Source organism: Lissotriton helveticus, chromosome 12 (genome assembly GCF_964261635.1).
Source record: "Lissotriton helveticus chromosome 12, aLisHel1.1, whole genome shotgun sequence".
Taxonomy (NCBI): Eukaryota; Metazoa; Chordata; class Amphibia; order Caudata; family Salamandridae; genus Lissotriton; species Lissotriton helveticus.
This window is the reverse complement of record NC_136073.1, coordinates 160,472,598-160,490,983: the sequence shown is the minus strand read 5'-3', so window position 1 is coordinate 160,490,983 and position 18,386 is coordinate 160,472,598. Positions and strand designations below refer to the sequence as shown.

Genomic DNA, 18,386 nt, shown 5'->3' with positions numbered 1-18,386 from the left:
TAATAATCTGGGTAAAGTAGTGTTGTACTTAGCTGTGCTGCAGGATATCTTCCTGTAATGGACAGAACTCTGTCTCAGTCTTTTCACCACCCCGAGAATGTGCATTTTGCACATTGAGGTTCCCAAGGCAGTTTTCACTTAAAATATGCACTTTGGCTAGAATGGAGTTTGGGAGCCCTGTACACTCCACCAATTCTATCTATCCTGCCCAAACATCTGAAGAAGATAAGGAACCAGGAGAGTATGGTGTCCAAAACTTTTAGTCATGAGCATATGTCCTCCGATTTGGCTGGCAATTTAGGAGGACTTTCTGTTGCAGCAGCCGAGCAAGAACTTGCATCAGAGCCTGCACAACGTACATCGCCATGCTTGGAGAGTCAGCAATTACAGTTAGTGGCCTACGTACTTCCTCCAGAGGTAGTGAATGTAATTTTAGGAGGCGCCTTCCACCAAAATAATCTCTGTGGGATGCTGGAAGAAGTTAATTGTTTGGTGTTCTTCTCAGCATATCCAAGGCCTAAATGTCCATTTGTCTGTTTTTCTTCTTTTCTCCTTAGCCCACCAAGCTTCCTTAGCTACAGCTAAAGGTTATTTGTCTGCCCTATCAGCCTTTTCACTATTGCCTGCTCATCTTTCTAAAAGGGCTGACCCACATGTTCCCGTCAAAATATTTTGTGATCCCTCAGTAGGATCTGAATGTAGTTCTTGAATTGTTAATGAGAATCACATTTGGGCCAATGTATATCTGCCATCTAAAGTTAATAACCCTGAAGACATTGTTAATCATCACATTGGCTCATCATGTGAGTGATCTGCAAACACTCTGTCCAGCAGTCGTACACAACCATTTTTCAGACAAATTATTGGTAAGGACTAAAAGTTGTGATGCCCTTTCACTTCTGACAATGTATCACCCTGCTGGTGTTCTTTGCCCCACATCATCAATTCAAGGAGGGAGAAAGACTCCATCAATTGCATTCAAAGAGAGCTTTAAGCTTCTATACTTATCACATCAAGGGCCTCTGGATGGACGATCTTTGATGATTTGTGGGGCCCTCCGGGCCAAACAAGAGAGAAACTGTGCAAAAACAGCCTGTCTGAAGAAGCATTGTGTTTTACATAGAGATCTGCTGTGAATTAGCACAGTCACCATGTCCAGAAGCCTGCAGGCTGCTTCCACCAGGGCCAAGGCTGCTACCACCGCTATGGTGCATGGAGTCCTGGTCTTGGATGTCTGCCAGGCTGCTGCCTGGGTGTCTGTGAACATGTTCACAAAGCATTACTCTTTGGGTAGCCGAGACCACGGAAGGGACATTTTGCCCATTCGGTCCTGCAGGACTTCTTATTCTGAGCCGTTCCACAGACCCACCACCTAGGGAGGTACTGCTATGGTATCGATTCAGAAGGTGAATAATCTGCGGTTAGAACAATCCATCAAAAGAATAACTGACTTACCTTCTGCTCTGTCTGATGGATTCTTAACAAACCCTTCCTCTACCCTGTTCTGTGGAGTAGGCTCTTTTCCTCCTGCTTATAAAAGTTCCAATTCGCGATCTGTATACTATAAAATCGAATTACTAAAGGCTCTGTGTCCGGCAGCATGAAGAAACATCAGAAAGAAACGGACATCGACTTGCAGATGTGGTGGTTATATGTGGCTCCTACATTACATTCGTGGCCGGCAGGACCGGACTCGGAGTCGCACAATGCCACCTATCACTGCTCGATGCAATTGCTGGGAAAAAATCTCAGGCTCCAGTTTAGTACCTGCTGGTATTCACAAGGTCAGGAATTTGTGGTTAGCTAGAGTAGCCCCATGAAAGAGCATTATTGAAGGTAAGTAACTTGTTCTTCTGTGCCATTCTCCCATACATCAGCTTGCATGTAAATGAATCACTTTTAATTTCAGATTTTTTACTTTGTTTTACGATGCACCTTAAACCACACCCTCGTGCCACTGGAGCCTAACATATTTAAAGACCTGGATGAAAAGGGCAAGTTCAAGACAAAAATAACTTAAAGGGGAACTAACAATGCTTTCCACCCTCATGAATGTTCCTAGTAGCCTGGTTCTTATCTGCCGTAGGCCACTTGAGATGCTAATAATGGATATTGCCTTACCTGAGGTTCTACAAAAAATGCAAAGAATGCTTTAAGGTTCTGATACCATGATTTAATAAGAGTGGTTCAAGCCATTATTTTGGGCAGAATAATCGTTTTGCGCGGTATCACCAAGGTAAGCATACATAGGGAAGTTAAAATGTACTATTACAACTCTCCATCTGCTTTCTTTGATGGCATTATGTACGTGCAGGTTTAGGTATGTATATTCCACTGCTGGCCCACGGCTAGTGGTCACAGCCGCTGCTGACTAATTACTCAGCATGCTCTTTCCAAACTAGTTTTCAGGGTAAAATGGGGTGACTTGATCATCTAGGGCCAGATGTACGACCAATTTTAGCATGCGCAAATGGGTTAGCAAAAATTGATATGGCCATGTACTAATACAATTTTTGTGAGTCGCAAATGAATTGCAACTCGCAAAAAAGTCTTTAGAGACTCGCTATTTGGAAAGGCCGTGTCCTTCCAAATAGCAACTCTCTAACGCATGTACTAATGTTTTGCGACCGCCATTGACCCTGAAGTAGGTGGTAATGCATTCGCAAACGGGAAGGGGTCACCAGAGGACCACTTCCCCTTTGCAAATGCATGCAAAAATATTTTTTAAGGGCAGGCTGTGGTCCCTGGGACCACTGCCTTCCTTTGAAAAAGAAATCAAAAACATTTCATTTTTATTTTTTTAAATACATCCTGTTTTCCTTTAAGGGAAACGGGCTGCATTAAAACAAAAATATCTGCTTTATTTAAAAGCAGTCCTAGACATGGAGGTCTGCTGAGCCCATTCCCATTGCCAATGGGGTCGCAAAAAGCTCAGCGCCTCATTAATTTTAATGAGCCTCAAATTTTGCGACACTATTGGAATTGCAATCAGTGTCTCTGACACTGTCGTACATAGTACATTGTGACTCGCGATTTGCGACTCGCAATCGAGTGCAAATTGCGAGTCGCAATTTACTAGGGTCGTACATCTGCCCCTGGATCTTTCGCACTATCCATATGGAATTTGCTGACTTGGGGTTTTGTGATCTTTGTGCCTTGAATAAAATTATACTTGATTGCTTGCTTATTAGATATGTATCAATCACTGTCACTCATAATAGATAACACTTTAGTTCCCAAACTCTTGTCTTCATTAACTGTTCAGACAATGTGATGTAGACAAATCAAAATGTGTTGGTGCAGTGGATTACATTCTCCCATTGTCATCTAAAATAACTCAATAATGTGCTTGTCCCACCAATTGGTGGTGAGAATGAAGCGATTGGTCATCCAGGTTTAAAGATGGTGCTGATTGTGATGTGGTTACATACCGGTGATAGGAAAAATGATCATGAGTTCACCGATATGCAGGCAGAAGATGTCAGTCCTTCCACTGACTGTTGCTTCAAGATAAATTTGACCAGATAGCACTTAGAGGTGACCTTTAGTCATTGCTTTGGGTATCCTGGTGATATTAACCAGGTAAAGACCTGTGATTTGATGCTAAGATGTAATTTGCCATTGAGGATGGCGGTGTCAAGCAACCTAAACTGTAAATTTGCATTTGTCATCTGGCACATAGCAAGGAATTTGCGATAAGTCATAGCAGTTTGCTTTTTCCAGTCAAGAAAAGGTTTCATATTGTCCATAATTGTCTGTTCGTTGTCCATAATTGTCTGTTCAGCTGCGTCTTAATCTTGTTTTTCCATTGCCAACATGGTTTTTGTTCAAGGCAGAAGCTGCAGGCCTCCTCCCCATAAGGAATCCTTTTGAGTTCATATGCGGCCGAAGCAAAACCACAAAGCACTTCGGGAAGAATATGCAAGATAGCAAGCCCAGACTGGAGGTGAGGATGGCAAAGACCTCCACCGCCACCATGTATTTCCCTTGAGTACTTAAATATGCTGGGATAAAAGACAGCCAAACAGCCACAAACAGAAGCATGCTGAAGGTGATGTACTTAGTCTCATTGAAGCTATCTGGTAGTTTCCTTGCCAGGAAGGCCATGACAAAACTAACACAAGCCAGGATCCCAAGATATCCCAACATGATCCAGAAGGCAGTAGGTGAGCCTTCGTTGCATTCAAACAGCATTTTCTCATTGTTAAATTTCATGTTGATCTGTTGATATGGAGGAGCTTTACCCAACCAAATGCTGCACAGGAGGAGTTGGACTGAGGGGCATGTTATCGCTATGGAGTTTGGCAGTCTAGGTCCCACCAGTACTCTCATCTTACTGCCTGGCTTTGCAGCGTTGAACACAATGACCACAGTGAGTGTCTTGGCTAGAATGCATGAGACACAGATGGTGAAAACAGTACCGAAGGCTACCTGACGGACCATACAAGTCAGGGTGTCGGGCTGGCCGAGGAACCCAGCAGAGGACAAGAAGGAGAGCATAAGGGCCAAGAGGAGGATGTAACTTAGGGATCGGTTGTTGGCCTTCACAATCGGGGTGTTCCGGTATCTGATGAAAATGGAGAGGACAAAGAGGGTGATCAAGAAACCAATGCTAGCAACGCTGCTTAGTGTGATCCCCAAGGCTTCATCAAGATGAAGGAATTCCAGAGTTTTGGGGACACACTGGTCTTGTCTCTCATTGGACCAATGGCTGTCAGGGCACTTGAAGCACTCCCTGGAGTCTGAAATGAGATAAACAAGAAGTAAGATCAAAATCCATGCAAGGCTCACTAATGTGTTCTTTGAAATATTCCACAAGTACTGCAATTAGCACAACTGTTCCATTGAGGGACAAGGACAGAGCTTCATCTCAATGTTGTAGAAAATTTACAAAGTCCACCGCACTCACCAGAGCTGGTTATTGAAGACTTTTACATATAAATGTTGGTATTATTCAGAAATATTCTTTGCAGTATTTAAAGCTAAAATGCTAGTGTGTTCCACAGTTTCTACATGTGTATTGATTCTAGTAATAAGTATGTTGCCTATGTAGATGAATGCACTGAGGGGTAAACCTCTGCGTGATTTCAAGTGGGAGTCCAGGTCTAAATCCTCCTTACCATGCAAGCATGGTGATTTGGAGCTTACAAGGAAATATTCATTGTGAGAAACCTTAAAACTGTAAACAGACTTGGTTCAATTGCCTATACCGGAAAACAGTGAAAGGATAGGTACAAACATGTTAGGAGTGACCAAACCACCCAATTCAAAATCGTTAAAGGCTCCTATCTGATAGAGACTTCTCAACGCAGATTACTTACTTTAGAATATTACCCATGTTTCAGAATTGATCAGCACCTCTGCATGCTGGTAAGTGGCACTGATCGGCTTTGTGTTTGTGAATATAATTGGCTCTGGGTCGGCGGCATCTGCGCCAGAATAGACATGTGCAATGCCTGTATGGGGAACACCCCAGGGCGCTGACATCAGTTCTTTTCTTTCCGCACCATCAGTACGGATCCAGAGAGAGATCTACATTTTTGATCTATTTTTCAATGTTTCTAAATTCTTTTTATCCTAGCCCCAGTGTGCTGAAGGGATGTCCCCTAAAAAATGGTAGGCTTTAAACCCTGTGGATCCTTTCACAGGCACAGGCACACTCCTACCTAATTTGCCTCTGGTGTCTTGAGCCAGGCAACGCATCCAAGGCCTTCCCCGACTGGCGAGCAATAATTCCCAAGGCCATGTGGCAGTGCGCCCTGAAGCTCTCCTTCTGATTGATCATTGGTTAAGGCCCACAAATAATCCAAGAAGTCAAAGCAGTCTTCAAATTCACTGCGCAGGTCTAAATGTTCAGACGAGGCACGGGAATGATGCCACAGATCTAGGCCCCCTACCACACGTTAGCTGCAGAGCCTTAGTTCAGGTCTGCTTCACGCCTCCCAGAATTTCCCAGAACCGCAACGATCCTGCCCAGCTAAAATAATTTTATGAGGCCATGCACTTTTTATATGGGCTGGTACCCCAAGTGGATTCCCATCAGAGAATTCATCTTCTACATTAGTCAGACCCTTTGAATCGATTCCTATATATGGAGCGGCTCTGGTCATGAGTATTCAACCTTCACCTTGTGGTAATGCAACAAACAGAGTGCAGTGGGGTCGTGGACTCTGTGTCACGAAGCCCTGCATCTCTGGTGATGGCTGGAATGGCAGAACTTATTTCTGGTCGTGCAACATCTGGCTGGTTCCCTGAATGCCAGTGTAGACAAACTCAGCCACCGATGCCTCGTGGACCAGGAACAGCATCTCCATTTGGAAGTGATGCAAGGTCTCTTCAGTAACCGAGGAGAACCTCAGTTACATCTACTTGCCACCACTGAGACAGCACATGGTCAGCATTTCTATTCACTGGGATTCCAAGGCAGCTCTCGCTACGAGCCACATTTGATCTCAAGTAGAATTCAGACCTTCTGTACACCTTTCTGCCAATATCTCTAATGCCCAGAGTTTTCAAGAAAATTGGGACAACCAGGCAAAAGTCATTCGTGTGGCTCTGGATTGGGCACAGAGAGTATATTGTCCTGAATTCCTGAGTATGATTATCGGTCCTCCACTTATGCTGACCCTCTGGAAGATCTTCTGACGCAGCACCAGGGTAGGGTTCTACATCTGAACCTGGGCACACTCCTCCTTCATGCGTGGTGATAGAGTGGTGACAACTGACAGTCTTTTTAAAAAAATCGTATTATTAACGTTTGTATTATACGGCGTATAAGAGTGATAGATACATATTTTACTCAATACAGAGCATATCAACAATTAGAAGGCATCAGTAAGTATAACATTTCTCAGTATTTGTACGGCTCTTCATTCACCCCACACAATCGGCTTAGGCTCAAAACTAACATGGGTAATACTTATCCCCTTCTACTCATTCCCTGTCTGGTCCTTAGAATCCCTGGAAATCCCTCCAAACACCCCAGCCATTTTCCCACTTTTATGTTTGGGCATCCCCTCTCTTGGCACACCACCTGCTCTGCTCTCTGACATCAGTCCATATCAGATATTCAATCTTCTATGGTAAAGGGTTCCATCTTGCCATTTGACAGGCAATATTTCACTTGGCCACTTCGGCTGCCAGTGTCACCCAGATGTTCTGACATTTTGGCCAAGGTTCTTCTCCCAATATATTCAGCAGAATTCAACAAAACTTTGCAAGATGTTATTGGAGTCAACACCTCTGTTAACTGCTTCCAATGGTCTTGGATCTGAGGACAGCCCCATGAGATATGGAAAATTGTACCTTCCTGGCCACAGCCTCTCAAAAATTGCGGGGCCACTGCCTCACCGGGCCTAAAAAGGACAGTTCTGGAATAATTAGATCTGTGCAAGATTTGCAATAGGACCAGAGGAAATCTGGTCCTGCTAGCAATTTCTCTGGGCCTTTGTATTGTTACAGTCCCTGTCTTGTCAGGTCACCCTACCATGTATCTCTTAAATGTATTAATAAGTCTGGGGAGTTATTAAGTAGCTTCCTATAGACTAACAAGATATCTATGCTTGGCATGGGATCTGCTAAGAACCGGTTTTCTAGAAGACAATATTCTGTTAACCCATCCCCCTCCTGAAAGTGGCATCTCATAGCATTACTCAATTGCAGGTGTCTGTTACGCTCAGTTTCGGATATGTCTTCCTGACATAGCTCCATAAAGGATATTAAAGCCTGTTCCCTCCATACATTTCCTAGATGTTCTATCCCAATTAGTTCCCACCTTGAGAAGCCATTAAAGCCTCCCGCCTCTTTCAGCAGGTCTCTGTGCCACAATGGGGTCTGACTATATGTTTACCGTGCCACTCCAAAAATTGTGTTGCATCCCTCCAGGCCCTGACAACTGCCTGTGTATGTGGTGGCAGGCTCCACCCTCTTCGTCACTGCTAAAGGATAGTTACATACTTCCCTTGGGCCATTGCATATCTATCCGCGTGGTGGGCGCGTCACTGCCGATCTGAGAAGACCCAGTCATTAATCACGAATAATTGCATCAGCCAAGAATACATCTGGATATCAGAGACACCCAAACCTCCTTCACATTCTTCCCTCTGCAGTTTACGCAATGCAATCCTGGGGATAGAGCCATTCCAGAGTAGTGTACGGACTTCCTGGTCTATTTTCCGAAATGTGGCCATTGGAATATGGAATGAAGTGGTCTGCCATATGTACATTAATCATGGGAGGGTCATCATCTTATAAAGTGAAGCACTTCTCACCAATGAGAGATGCATGCTGCGCAAATGGACAACGTCACCTCTTAGCCTATCAAGTTGGGGAAGCACATTGAGGCGGAGAAATTCCTGTGAATCCCAGGTAACATCGATGCCTAAAACTAAAACCCATTCTGTATCACTGGCACCGCACAGTCTGAAGGAGGTCTGACCCCCACCAAGTTGGAAAGCCACTGATTTGGACCAATTTATCCGATAAACTGAATGGCCACCGAATTAATCAAATAATGATAGTAATCTACTTACAGATAGCTATGGTTGTGTCACATTTAAGAGAATGTCATCTGCATAAAGAGATATACATTCTTCCCACCCTCAATCCGTCGCAACTGTTTAATCAGTGGGTCCTGTCATACCAACACTGCTAATGGCTCAAGGGACAACATAAAAGTCATTGGTGACAGGAGGCAACCTTTTTGCGTACCCCTATGAAGTATAAACTCCTGGGATTCTACTCCATTGACCCTGACTCTAGTCAGGGGCCTGGTGCCGAATCCTAACCGCTTGCTAAAGTTGGGCTGATGCTCATCCTTGTCAACACTGCAAAGATATAATTTCAACAATGCTATAAAAATTCATCCAGTGTCCAGGGCCAACAAAGTGACCTGCTATGAGTTGAGTGGCTCTGTCAAGTGCACCTCGAGGAGCCTGAGGTTAAGATGAGTAATACGATAGGGCATAAAGTCTGATTGATCCGGTTCTATCATTGTGGTGATTACTCCTCGCAGTCTAGTATCAAGTGTCTTAGCAAGCACCTTCACCTCCACATTGAGGTGCAATATTGGTTCATAGGAGTTGAAGTGAGTGGTCGGTTTGCCCACCTTATGAAGAACAATGGTTGTGGCAAGACGTTGATCTCTTTGCAGGCAGTCAGCCCTCCTTGCGCGCCTTGTGAAACATATCTAACAAGCTATAGCCACCCCAGCTGCACAGATCTTATGCAGCTCCAGAGGTAGGTCATTGGATCCCACCACCTTCCTAGATTGCAAGTCCAGAAGGGCGGCTGACACCTCATCCTCTGTCAGATCTTCATCCAACACATTTCTTTCTTCCTGCAAAAGTGTCCACAGTTTGATGTTTTGCAGAAAGGTGGTAAAGTCCGTTTCAGCCCCAAGTACCATGGAGGAGTATATAGATCCGTAGTAGGCAGCGAATGTCTCCACTATGGCACAATTGAGCACTTAAAGTATACATGCTCTTTCTCAATCCCTTTGGTTAACCAAGCCAACAGTTTGCCGGCCTTATCACCTACATCGTAAAGGTGATTTTGCATTGCCAAGACACAGGTTCTAGCTCTATTCTCTGCAAGGGCATGAAGGGCATCTTATTTGATCCTCAACTGATGACCCAAGCTCTCTGTGCTATCTGCCACCGCTTTTTCTTCAAGCGCCAACACCTCCTTCTCAATGGTTTCATTCTCAAGCTATTGATCTTTCTTTTCCAACCTATGAAGTGTTCTACAGGACATTTTTGTATGCTTCCCAGAAGACACAGGTGGAGTCCACGGAACCCTGGTTTTATTGAAAGTATAAAGTGGTCCTATTTCTAATTTTATCCTTCATTCCCCTGTCTAGGAGGTACCAGGTACCAATTTCTGGGAACAACTAGGACGTTTTTAGAAGGACCTTTCAGTAGAACCCCAACAGGGCAGTAGTCTGAAATGCCTCTTGCATAAATTGGAGCGTTTTGAAATAATCTAGCAGTCTGGGCATGTGTGAAAAAATAATCAAGTCGGGAAAAGCTTGTGAGCTCAGAGGAAAAGTAGGTGCAATGACAAGACATGCAGGTATATTGTTTCCCTAGGTTTATTAGCCCCATCACTTCTACGTAGGATAGTAGCGCGCCTCTGCCTCCAATTGGCACCAATCCACTGAACCTATCAAACTCAGTTTCTATAATATCATTCACTTCTCCTCCAGGGAAAAAAAGTTCCAACAGGTAGGGCCAGGAGAAGAGTGCCTTTGTCGGGCAGGGTCCCAGTGTGAAGGCACAGTGGGATATAGAGGGAGCAGAGATTAATCGTCCTACCCTCCCACATACCAATATCTGCCACATTTCTACCTTGTGGGTCATTCCAAGTACAGTAAAGAGTACTGACTTTCTGAGCAATATACCCATTCCTCGTGAATCTGTGGTGTAACCTGAGTGTGCTATTAATGTGTTACCTGGAGTAACTGCTATTCAGTGCTAAAGTGCATATGTTCTACATGTAAATTATGTTATGTATTGGTGTTTCCATGATTGACATGTTTAATTTACCGGTAAGTCCCTAGTAACATGCACTGTGTGTGCCTGGGCCTGTAAATCAAATGCTGCTAGTGGGCCTGCGGCACTCATTGTGCCACCCACAGAAGCAGCCTTTCAAAGGGTTCTCTGACCTGTCACTGCAGTGAATCCGGGCAGTTGTGACTGCCATGTCAACTTGGCAAGCACACCCACTTCCTAGGCCCTAACCTTCCCTTTTCTTACATGGAAGACACCCCTAAGGTAGGCCCAAGCTATTCATTTGTGCAGGGTGTAGTGTATTTGAAACGTAGGACATGTCCTAGTGAGTACAATGTGTTTCCCACTGTTGAAAGGCTATCTGTCCCATAGGATAGAATGGGAGTTTACTTATAACATCTTTTAAGCATATCTTCCAATTGGGACAGGATAGACAACCAGGGTTTAGCATGCCTGGGCTCAGAATGTAAAAATGCATCTTTTAGTAGAGATGGTTTTTATGTTCTGTGTTTGAAAATATCACTTTTAGAAAGTGGGTATTTTCTTGCTTATCCATCATGTGTGCCTCTGCTGTGACAGGGGCTGGGGATGCACATTCTCTCAGACAGCCACTGGGGAGGGGGGGGTTGATGTGTGTCCTGATTTCCTTAATGAATCAGGACTGGCCTGCATTCAGAGTAGTGGGAGGAGTTTCACTAGCACCTGAATAGGGCTGGTCTGAATTTAGAGTGTTGGGAGGAGATTTTACTTGCTTCTGTCTTGGGCAGGTAAAGGAATTCATTGTACTTTCATCATCCTGCTGTTAGAGTTCTCTCCAAGGGCTTGAAGTAGATCTTGCCTCCTGATGGAAGTTTCAGGGAGATAAAATACTTCAGAGAACTCACTGGAATCACGGAACCTGCCAAGAAGAACAGCTGGACGAACTGCTAGGAGTGCTGCCCCTTTGCTGTATTGTTGCTTTGTTGGTTTGGCCTGCAGTTGATGTTCTGCCTTGGGCAGCGAAAGGACTGCACTGACATTTCTTTACATGTGCTGAGTATCTCCAAGGGCTTGAAGTAGAGCTTGCCTCCTGTTCTGAAGTCACAGTGACCACAAAGACTTCTCTAACCTCTGGGTACCTCCTCTGGAACCGTGGTTTCAGTTGCCACAGAGTGGGTAAAGCAACCAACTCCGTCGCAAGCTCTGTGTCCTTAAGGTACTGCAGAGTGCACCATCCCCATCTCACACCACAACCCTTGTCTCATTAATGATGATGACCGATACTGCTGCTACAGAGCCGCTGCTTGCACTCTGACTTATGGGCACCGCACTTTGCACTGCCTAGCTTCACTTCGCCACCCTGGTCCCACCAATACCATTGTTGCATGTGAGTTCCGTGACCGCATCATAGCTTGGGGGCACCGCTCGTAAGTATCACGCCCCACACCGTAGTCCAGACCAACCGATGCCAGCTCCCCAGAACCGGCTCTGTTGCCTGCACAGTGATCTGTCAGCACCGCAACGAGCACCGCCACCACTCCGCACCGCACCGCATCCCTGGTCTCACGATGCCGCTGGACGACCGCCACCGAGCCGCTGCCTGCACCACGCCTTCAGGACACCGCACGGTGCACCACTGGGCTTCGCATCCCAACCGTGACGTTTGTCACAACCGGCTCGCACCAACGTGTCGGCCACAACAAAAAGGTACTGTTTACGAGTCTGCCGACACCCCGACCGGCGCAGTCAGATGGAACTGTTGGATTCTGTTGTTTTCAGTATTGCTGTAGCACCGGACAGAGTACTGACTACATGGAACTGCATTTTTAAATTATTCTTACAAATTGCATCCTTTTAAGTGACTGTATGTTAGATTGTTATTGTTTTGGTCATGTTTTAAAATATATAAAATATTGGATATTTTCCTAAACTGGTATGGTGTCCTTTTGTAATGTTTTCACTGTATTACTGTTGGTTATGTGCAAATGCTTTACACACTGTCTCTGAGATAAGCCTTACTGCTTATGCCAATCTACCAAGAGAGTGAGCAATGGCTATTTTAGGAGTATAACTCCCTTATCCTGACTAGGAAGAAGGGTCCCTTCTTGGACAAAGGGACCTACCTCTGCCAACTAGAGATGCCCATTTCTAACAAACAATAATACTGAGTAATACCTACACAAAGGACTCTTCTAAGAGACCTGATAGCAGTACCAGTCATTATAAGTTAATCTAGCAAGAGCAAATTATAATGCCTTCGACAATCCTCACAGGACCGAGGTGTAGGGCAACCACTAATTGGACTTTAGACATTTTAAAGCACAGTATATAAATCAGCAAATACAGGGCCATAATTCATCTGCTCATGTGTCCACCAAGTGATGTAGAAATTGACGTCCTTTAGGGGAGTCCTGTCATTTCAGTGTAGTCCCTGACCTTGAATCACAGGTTCTTCTAGTCTTAGTCCCCTTCCGATGCACCGGGCGCCAACCTTCAACCCAGTTCCAGGCCTCCTCTGGGCTGGTGAAATGCCATGTTTTGCCATTATCAGTAACACGAAGCCTGGCTGAATAAATCATCCTATGTCTTTGTCACTTTACTGCCTCAAAGCTCCGTCTCTGCCTCGATAAGGCAAAATCCGGAAAGAATTTGACTGTTGTTTTGTCGATCCATAGATCGCCATGGACTGGTGCAGCCTGAAGAATTGTGACTCGATCTCTGTAATTTAATATCCTGGCAATTATCCTGTGCGGGGGCACCTTCTTTCGGCCAAGGGCGCCAAAGCTCTATGCGCTCGTTCAATAGAGAAAAAGTTAGATAGTGTTTCAGGTGAAGTGTTTTAAAAAATAAATCTTATCAGAATGGGTCTACACTTGGCACCTCGGTTCTTTCAGGGACCCCTACAACGCTCATAATATTCCATTTGGATCTGTATTCCTGGTCAGCGATCTTGGTGGTGAAGATTGCATTGTTATTATTATCCATTTGTAAAGCGCAACATACATCAGGCAGGCATCTTGGCGCTGTAAGACATCACCAGTTGATGAGGAGAGAACTACTTTCTATTCCAATAGCCTCATTTAATTTACTGCCTAGTCTGACTCCTACACTACCATTAAGTCATTCCTAGAAAGAACATTATTTTTACATTCTTCCTGAAACTCAGAAGACTTCCAATTGCTCTAAGAGGAGGGGGCAGCGTGTTCCAGAGTAGCAATGCCTTGTATTTAAAGGCTCTCCCGCCCATCCTAGATTTCTTGCTTCTACGTATACAGACTTGGTTTGCTGTTGAAGATCTCAGTGTTCTTTCTGGTTTGTAGATGCAAAACATCTTTTGTAGGGCTCCAGGACCTTAGCCATATGGACTAGACACTTAGCTTTAAAGATGCGTCTTTCTTTTATTGGTGGCCAGTGAAGTTCTTTTAAGGTTCCAGAGGCCAGTCTTGATTTATTAAGTAACAATTTGCCTGCCATATCTGCTATATTCCTGACATCTGTTGTGACTGTATATAATTTTGTCTTTAGTGTACCTCTCAAGCCCTTTATTGCTGCTATTATTTTTTACAAGGTAGGTACTTTTTTGGGTTGAGGGTCCTGTCCCCCAACGTTGGACTGTGTGGGTTTGGACCTACAATTTCTGACCATTGCCTTAAAAGACTAGCGGCCAGATTCATCAACGTAAAATCGGCTCGCAAAGGGCCAGATTCTGAGAATCTGGCCCTTTGCGAGCGCAATTTTTGCATTTGGGATTCATCATCCCAAATGCAAAAATCGCTATTATAGAATTCGCAATTTTGCGAGGATTTGCATTTAAGGAATCTCTATTTGAGATTCCTTAAATGCAATTCATGAAACATTTAAAAATTGCGAATTCGCAATTTTGGGCCGCTATTTACCGCGAAGTCAAACCTCTTGGTAAATAGCAGAAACTTAGAAAAATGCACTTAAATGCATTTTTCTAAGTTGTATGTTATGTTATGTTATGTTACACACATTTGTATTGCGCACAGCTGCCCCAGCTAAGGGGCGTCCTGGCGCATGGCAGGAGATGTGCAACAACTACCAAGAACACAACAAATAAAAACATGTCCTTGGGACATGTGTGTGCGTAACACCAGCGTCCAATATCATTTCAGGGGTGCAACAGGGTGTCCTTTGGACACCCCTGCACCCTTGAAATCGCAAACTCAAAATGCGAATCGGTAATAGCGATTCGCACATTGATATGTCTTCCCATTCATTCCTGTGGGCCTTTAGGCCCATCGGAATGAATGGGGAGTTATTCCTTATTTGAGATTAGCAATTAGCTAATCGCAATTAAGGAAGATGTAGGAATCGCAAAATAAATTGCGATTTGGACATGAATCCTGTTTTGCGAGTCTGTAATAGCGATTCCTTTATAATCGCTATTACAGACTCGCAAAACGGGACTTTGATGAATCTAGGGGTAGATCTCTGGTGGGTTGCTCTGGGTCTGTCCCCCTTCCAGGGTTATACCACTTTTGTTGGTCTCATTATGGAAGTAGCCGCTGAATCACTGGTTAGCCAGTTTGCGATAATTATGGGCCCTACAGCATGTCACTCCCTCCCCCCACTTACCTAGGCCCCAACAGGCAAGAATGTCGGCAGGTACTGAGGGTTCAAAACCAATGGGATGCTGTTGATATTGGAGACTTTCAGCAATTTCAATAAACAAAGTGGATGAACCCACTAGTTTGTAACTCAGTTTCACTTTTCGATTCCCAGAAACCCACTAAGTTTGTAAAAAGAACCTTCACCCACCAACCTCGTTGGTGGCATGCTTCATCATTGGGTTCCCAGCTGGGTAGCCGAATGCCACCCGGTTGTGCTTCAACGCCTGATTACAGCGGAGCAGGATTGGTGTTGAGTGTGAAGTACGTGCTAATAAAATGGCGCAAGCTAAAAATGTCTCTGGGAATCCTACTGATTGATTCTTTATTCCCAGTGGCCCAGGACAAGTATAAATTAAAATGAGTATAACATGTCAGATTGATTGGCCTTGGTTATCCAAATGGTCAACATGTTTCAGCCTGTTAAAAAATGTATGAGGCTTTCTTCAGGACCAGGCTACGTGGCGAATAAGTGATGTGTGGCAAAAAGACGCCACGCGTGAATTTTTTCAGCACACACGCTAAGGTGTGCTGTGCATACAGCGGTGTCTGCATACTTACGGACCCACTGGAAAAATTTAAAAAACACTGGCAACGTGTTGTAGTAGCTTTTATGCATATCCCGGCATGACTGAACGCCTGTAGTCACACATTCGTCAAGGCGTAGTGGCCGCTTCTGGACCTATTCGGGTGCTCCTTGGGAATGTACCGGAATGGGTCCAGAAGTACTTCACACTCAGCACCAATCCTGCTCCACTGTAATCAGGCGTTGAAACACAACTGGGTGGCATTCGGCTACCCGGTTAGGAACCCAATGATGAAGCATGCCACCAATTAGGTTGGTGGGTGAGAGTTCTTTTTACAAACCTAGTGGGTTTCTGGCACTTGAAAAGCGAAACCGAGACATCTTGACTAGTGGGTTCGTCCACTTTGTTTATTAATATTACCTTGGGGACAGGGACGAACCCCAGAAGCGATCATTGCCCTCTCCTTTTGATTATACAGATGTTCCCCAATTGCCAGTCTTTCAGAAGGGACTTTGAATTTACAGTATTGTTCTGACGGCCCAGGCCTCTGAGTCACTTGGTCTCCGTAATATATTGTAATCGCAGCCGGGTGGTTGGACCTGCTGTACATGGTGTGACGGGGTGGCGGGTCACCCCTGTGCAGGACTGGATAAAGAACCCGTATATAAGGACTGGTGGTCAGCTGTCCCTGTCTCGCCCTTTTCTCTTCCCCCGCTGCAGCCGTCAGAGGAGTGGCCAGACCCGGACTCTGGTTATCCTTGGGGAAGTGAGGTAGAACCTGAGCAGTGTCCCTTTAAGAATGACAGCGTCGACGACGAGACTCCGCCCATCGTAACGTCAAAAGCAGGAAGAACTCGGAAGACGCCGGAAGACCTTCCCCTGGAGTACGAGAGCGAGGAGAAGCGGAGACCGAGGACGGAGCAGTGCACGAACAGCCCAGCTGAAGACGACAAGCCATGAGGCCCACGGTTCCGCGAAGCGCCCCGCCACGCTCCCACGGGAGGGGCGTGGCTTACAAAGGTATGGGGCAAAGTTGCGGCGTGGGCGGGTTGGAGTGGTTAAAACCACTGTGTATATACCGCCTATACAACCCCCTGTCCCCCTACCTCACGAGCACTACGTCACTACCGCCTTGTGTATACACTGAGCACCAGGTTTGCCTCACTCCCGGTCCCTAAGCTGCTTATACTGGACTCTCCCCTGATACCTTGTTTTCTGTTCCTTTTCCTTTTGGTCGGTGCCTACCACGGACTTCGTCTGGAGGTCGCTGTGATGTCACCAATCTGGCAGCTACACCCCCGGGACAACGCCGTAACACCCTGGAACTCCCGTGTTTTCCTAGAGGCGTCAGAACGGAGCCTGACGAGATAGCGCGCATAAGACTGTCCAATCGCAGAAAGAAAACATATCTAAAAATAAAACCCTCTCTCAAAGCACTTTTTCAGCCTACTGACTCTGTTCCTTCCCCTGCCGTTCCAGACCCGGTCACAGTGGTGTCAGAAGTGGGATTTCCATCCAAGTCCGTCTGTGATACCGAGATGGACGCCCTAATTCAGCACTTAATCAAGGGGCAGGAAAAACTGGAGTGGGCCGTTGAGAGACAATTGTCGGCGGCTCAGGCAGACCGAGACCTCTTTAAGAACACCGTCACAGCACAACTGGAATGCATGCAAAAGAAAGTGCCAACCCCAACGGGCGTAGTGCATGTGGAGAGTAGAAGCCATATGTCGAACCCCTCAGGAATTGCACTCCAGAAATACGTGCGCGGTGAAGATCCAGACGCATTCCTCATGAATTTTGAGAGAGCAGCGAGAGCCCTGGGTTGGCCGGAAGAGAAATGGCCCTTTTTCCTGGCACCGTTGCTAACAGGAGAGGCACAGTTTGCGTATCAGGTTGCTAAACCTGCAGGCAACGCTCCCTACCCGTTTATTAAAAACGTGATCCTGGACCACTTGGGGTTGGACTCCGAAGCGTACCGTGTAAGATTTCGAAAGGAGAAGGGTGCTGTAGGAGAAAACCCCAAAACACTATTTTTCAGACTGAAGATGATGGCAGACAAGTGGCTGAAATCAGAAACCAGCTCCAAAGAGGAAATACTGGCAAAGATCTATTTGGAGCAGTTCATGGAGGCCCTTCCATATGGGTCGCAGAGATGGTTGAGGCAACATTCAGGGCTCACCGTGGAGCAGGCCATAGAAATGGCTGCGAATTACGCCCGAGCACAACCCCGTGGGTCGGGGTGGGAACCTGAGAGACTACCCAAGCACGTCATACCATCCCGAAATGAGAAGAAAACAAAAATGGTAACGGAACCAGTGAGACCCAGACCAGTGAGACTAGAATCCCCAATGACTTGTGGTCCTCAATGTTTTGATTGTGGGGAATGGGGTCACATCGCTCGGATGTGTCCCCGGAAACATCAGGCGGAGGAACCTATGGAAGTGGGCTATCTACCAAGGACAGTCCTATACTCCGCCGAGATGGGGACTTCTTTCTACGTGAGTATTTCCATTAACAACAAGGAGGTGAGAGCTTTAGTAGATTCAGGCTGTAGACAGTCAGTGGTACAAGAACGCCTGGTTCTCCCCAAACAGTACGTCCCCAACACCCTGGTCCATATACGTTGTGTACATGGAGACGTCAAGCCATACCCCTTAGCCCAGGTCACCATCCAACCAAAAGAAAAACCGGCCTGTCTAGTGAAAGTGGGGGTAGTGGACTCTCTCCCCGAGGATGTGATT

At 45.7% G+C, this 18,386-nt stretch overlaps 1 protein-coding gene across 1 annotated transcript in view; it reads right to left on the bottom strand.

The window, feature by feature from the left end:
• Positions 1–3,780: 3,780 nt before the first annotated feature.
• LOC144797990 (extracellular calcium-sensing receptor-like) overlaps positions 3,781–18,386 on the bottom strand; it is a 76,803-nt gene continuing 62,197 nt past the window's right edge. Inside the window, exon 5 of the mRNA XM_078668787.1 lies at positions 3,781–4,742. Within this exon, the coding sequence (XP_078524913.1) occupies positions 3,781–4,742 (962 nt within the window). The remainder of the gene's footprint in view (positions 4,743–18,386) is intronic.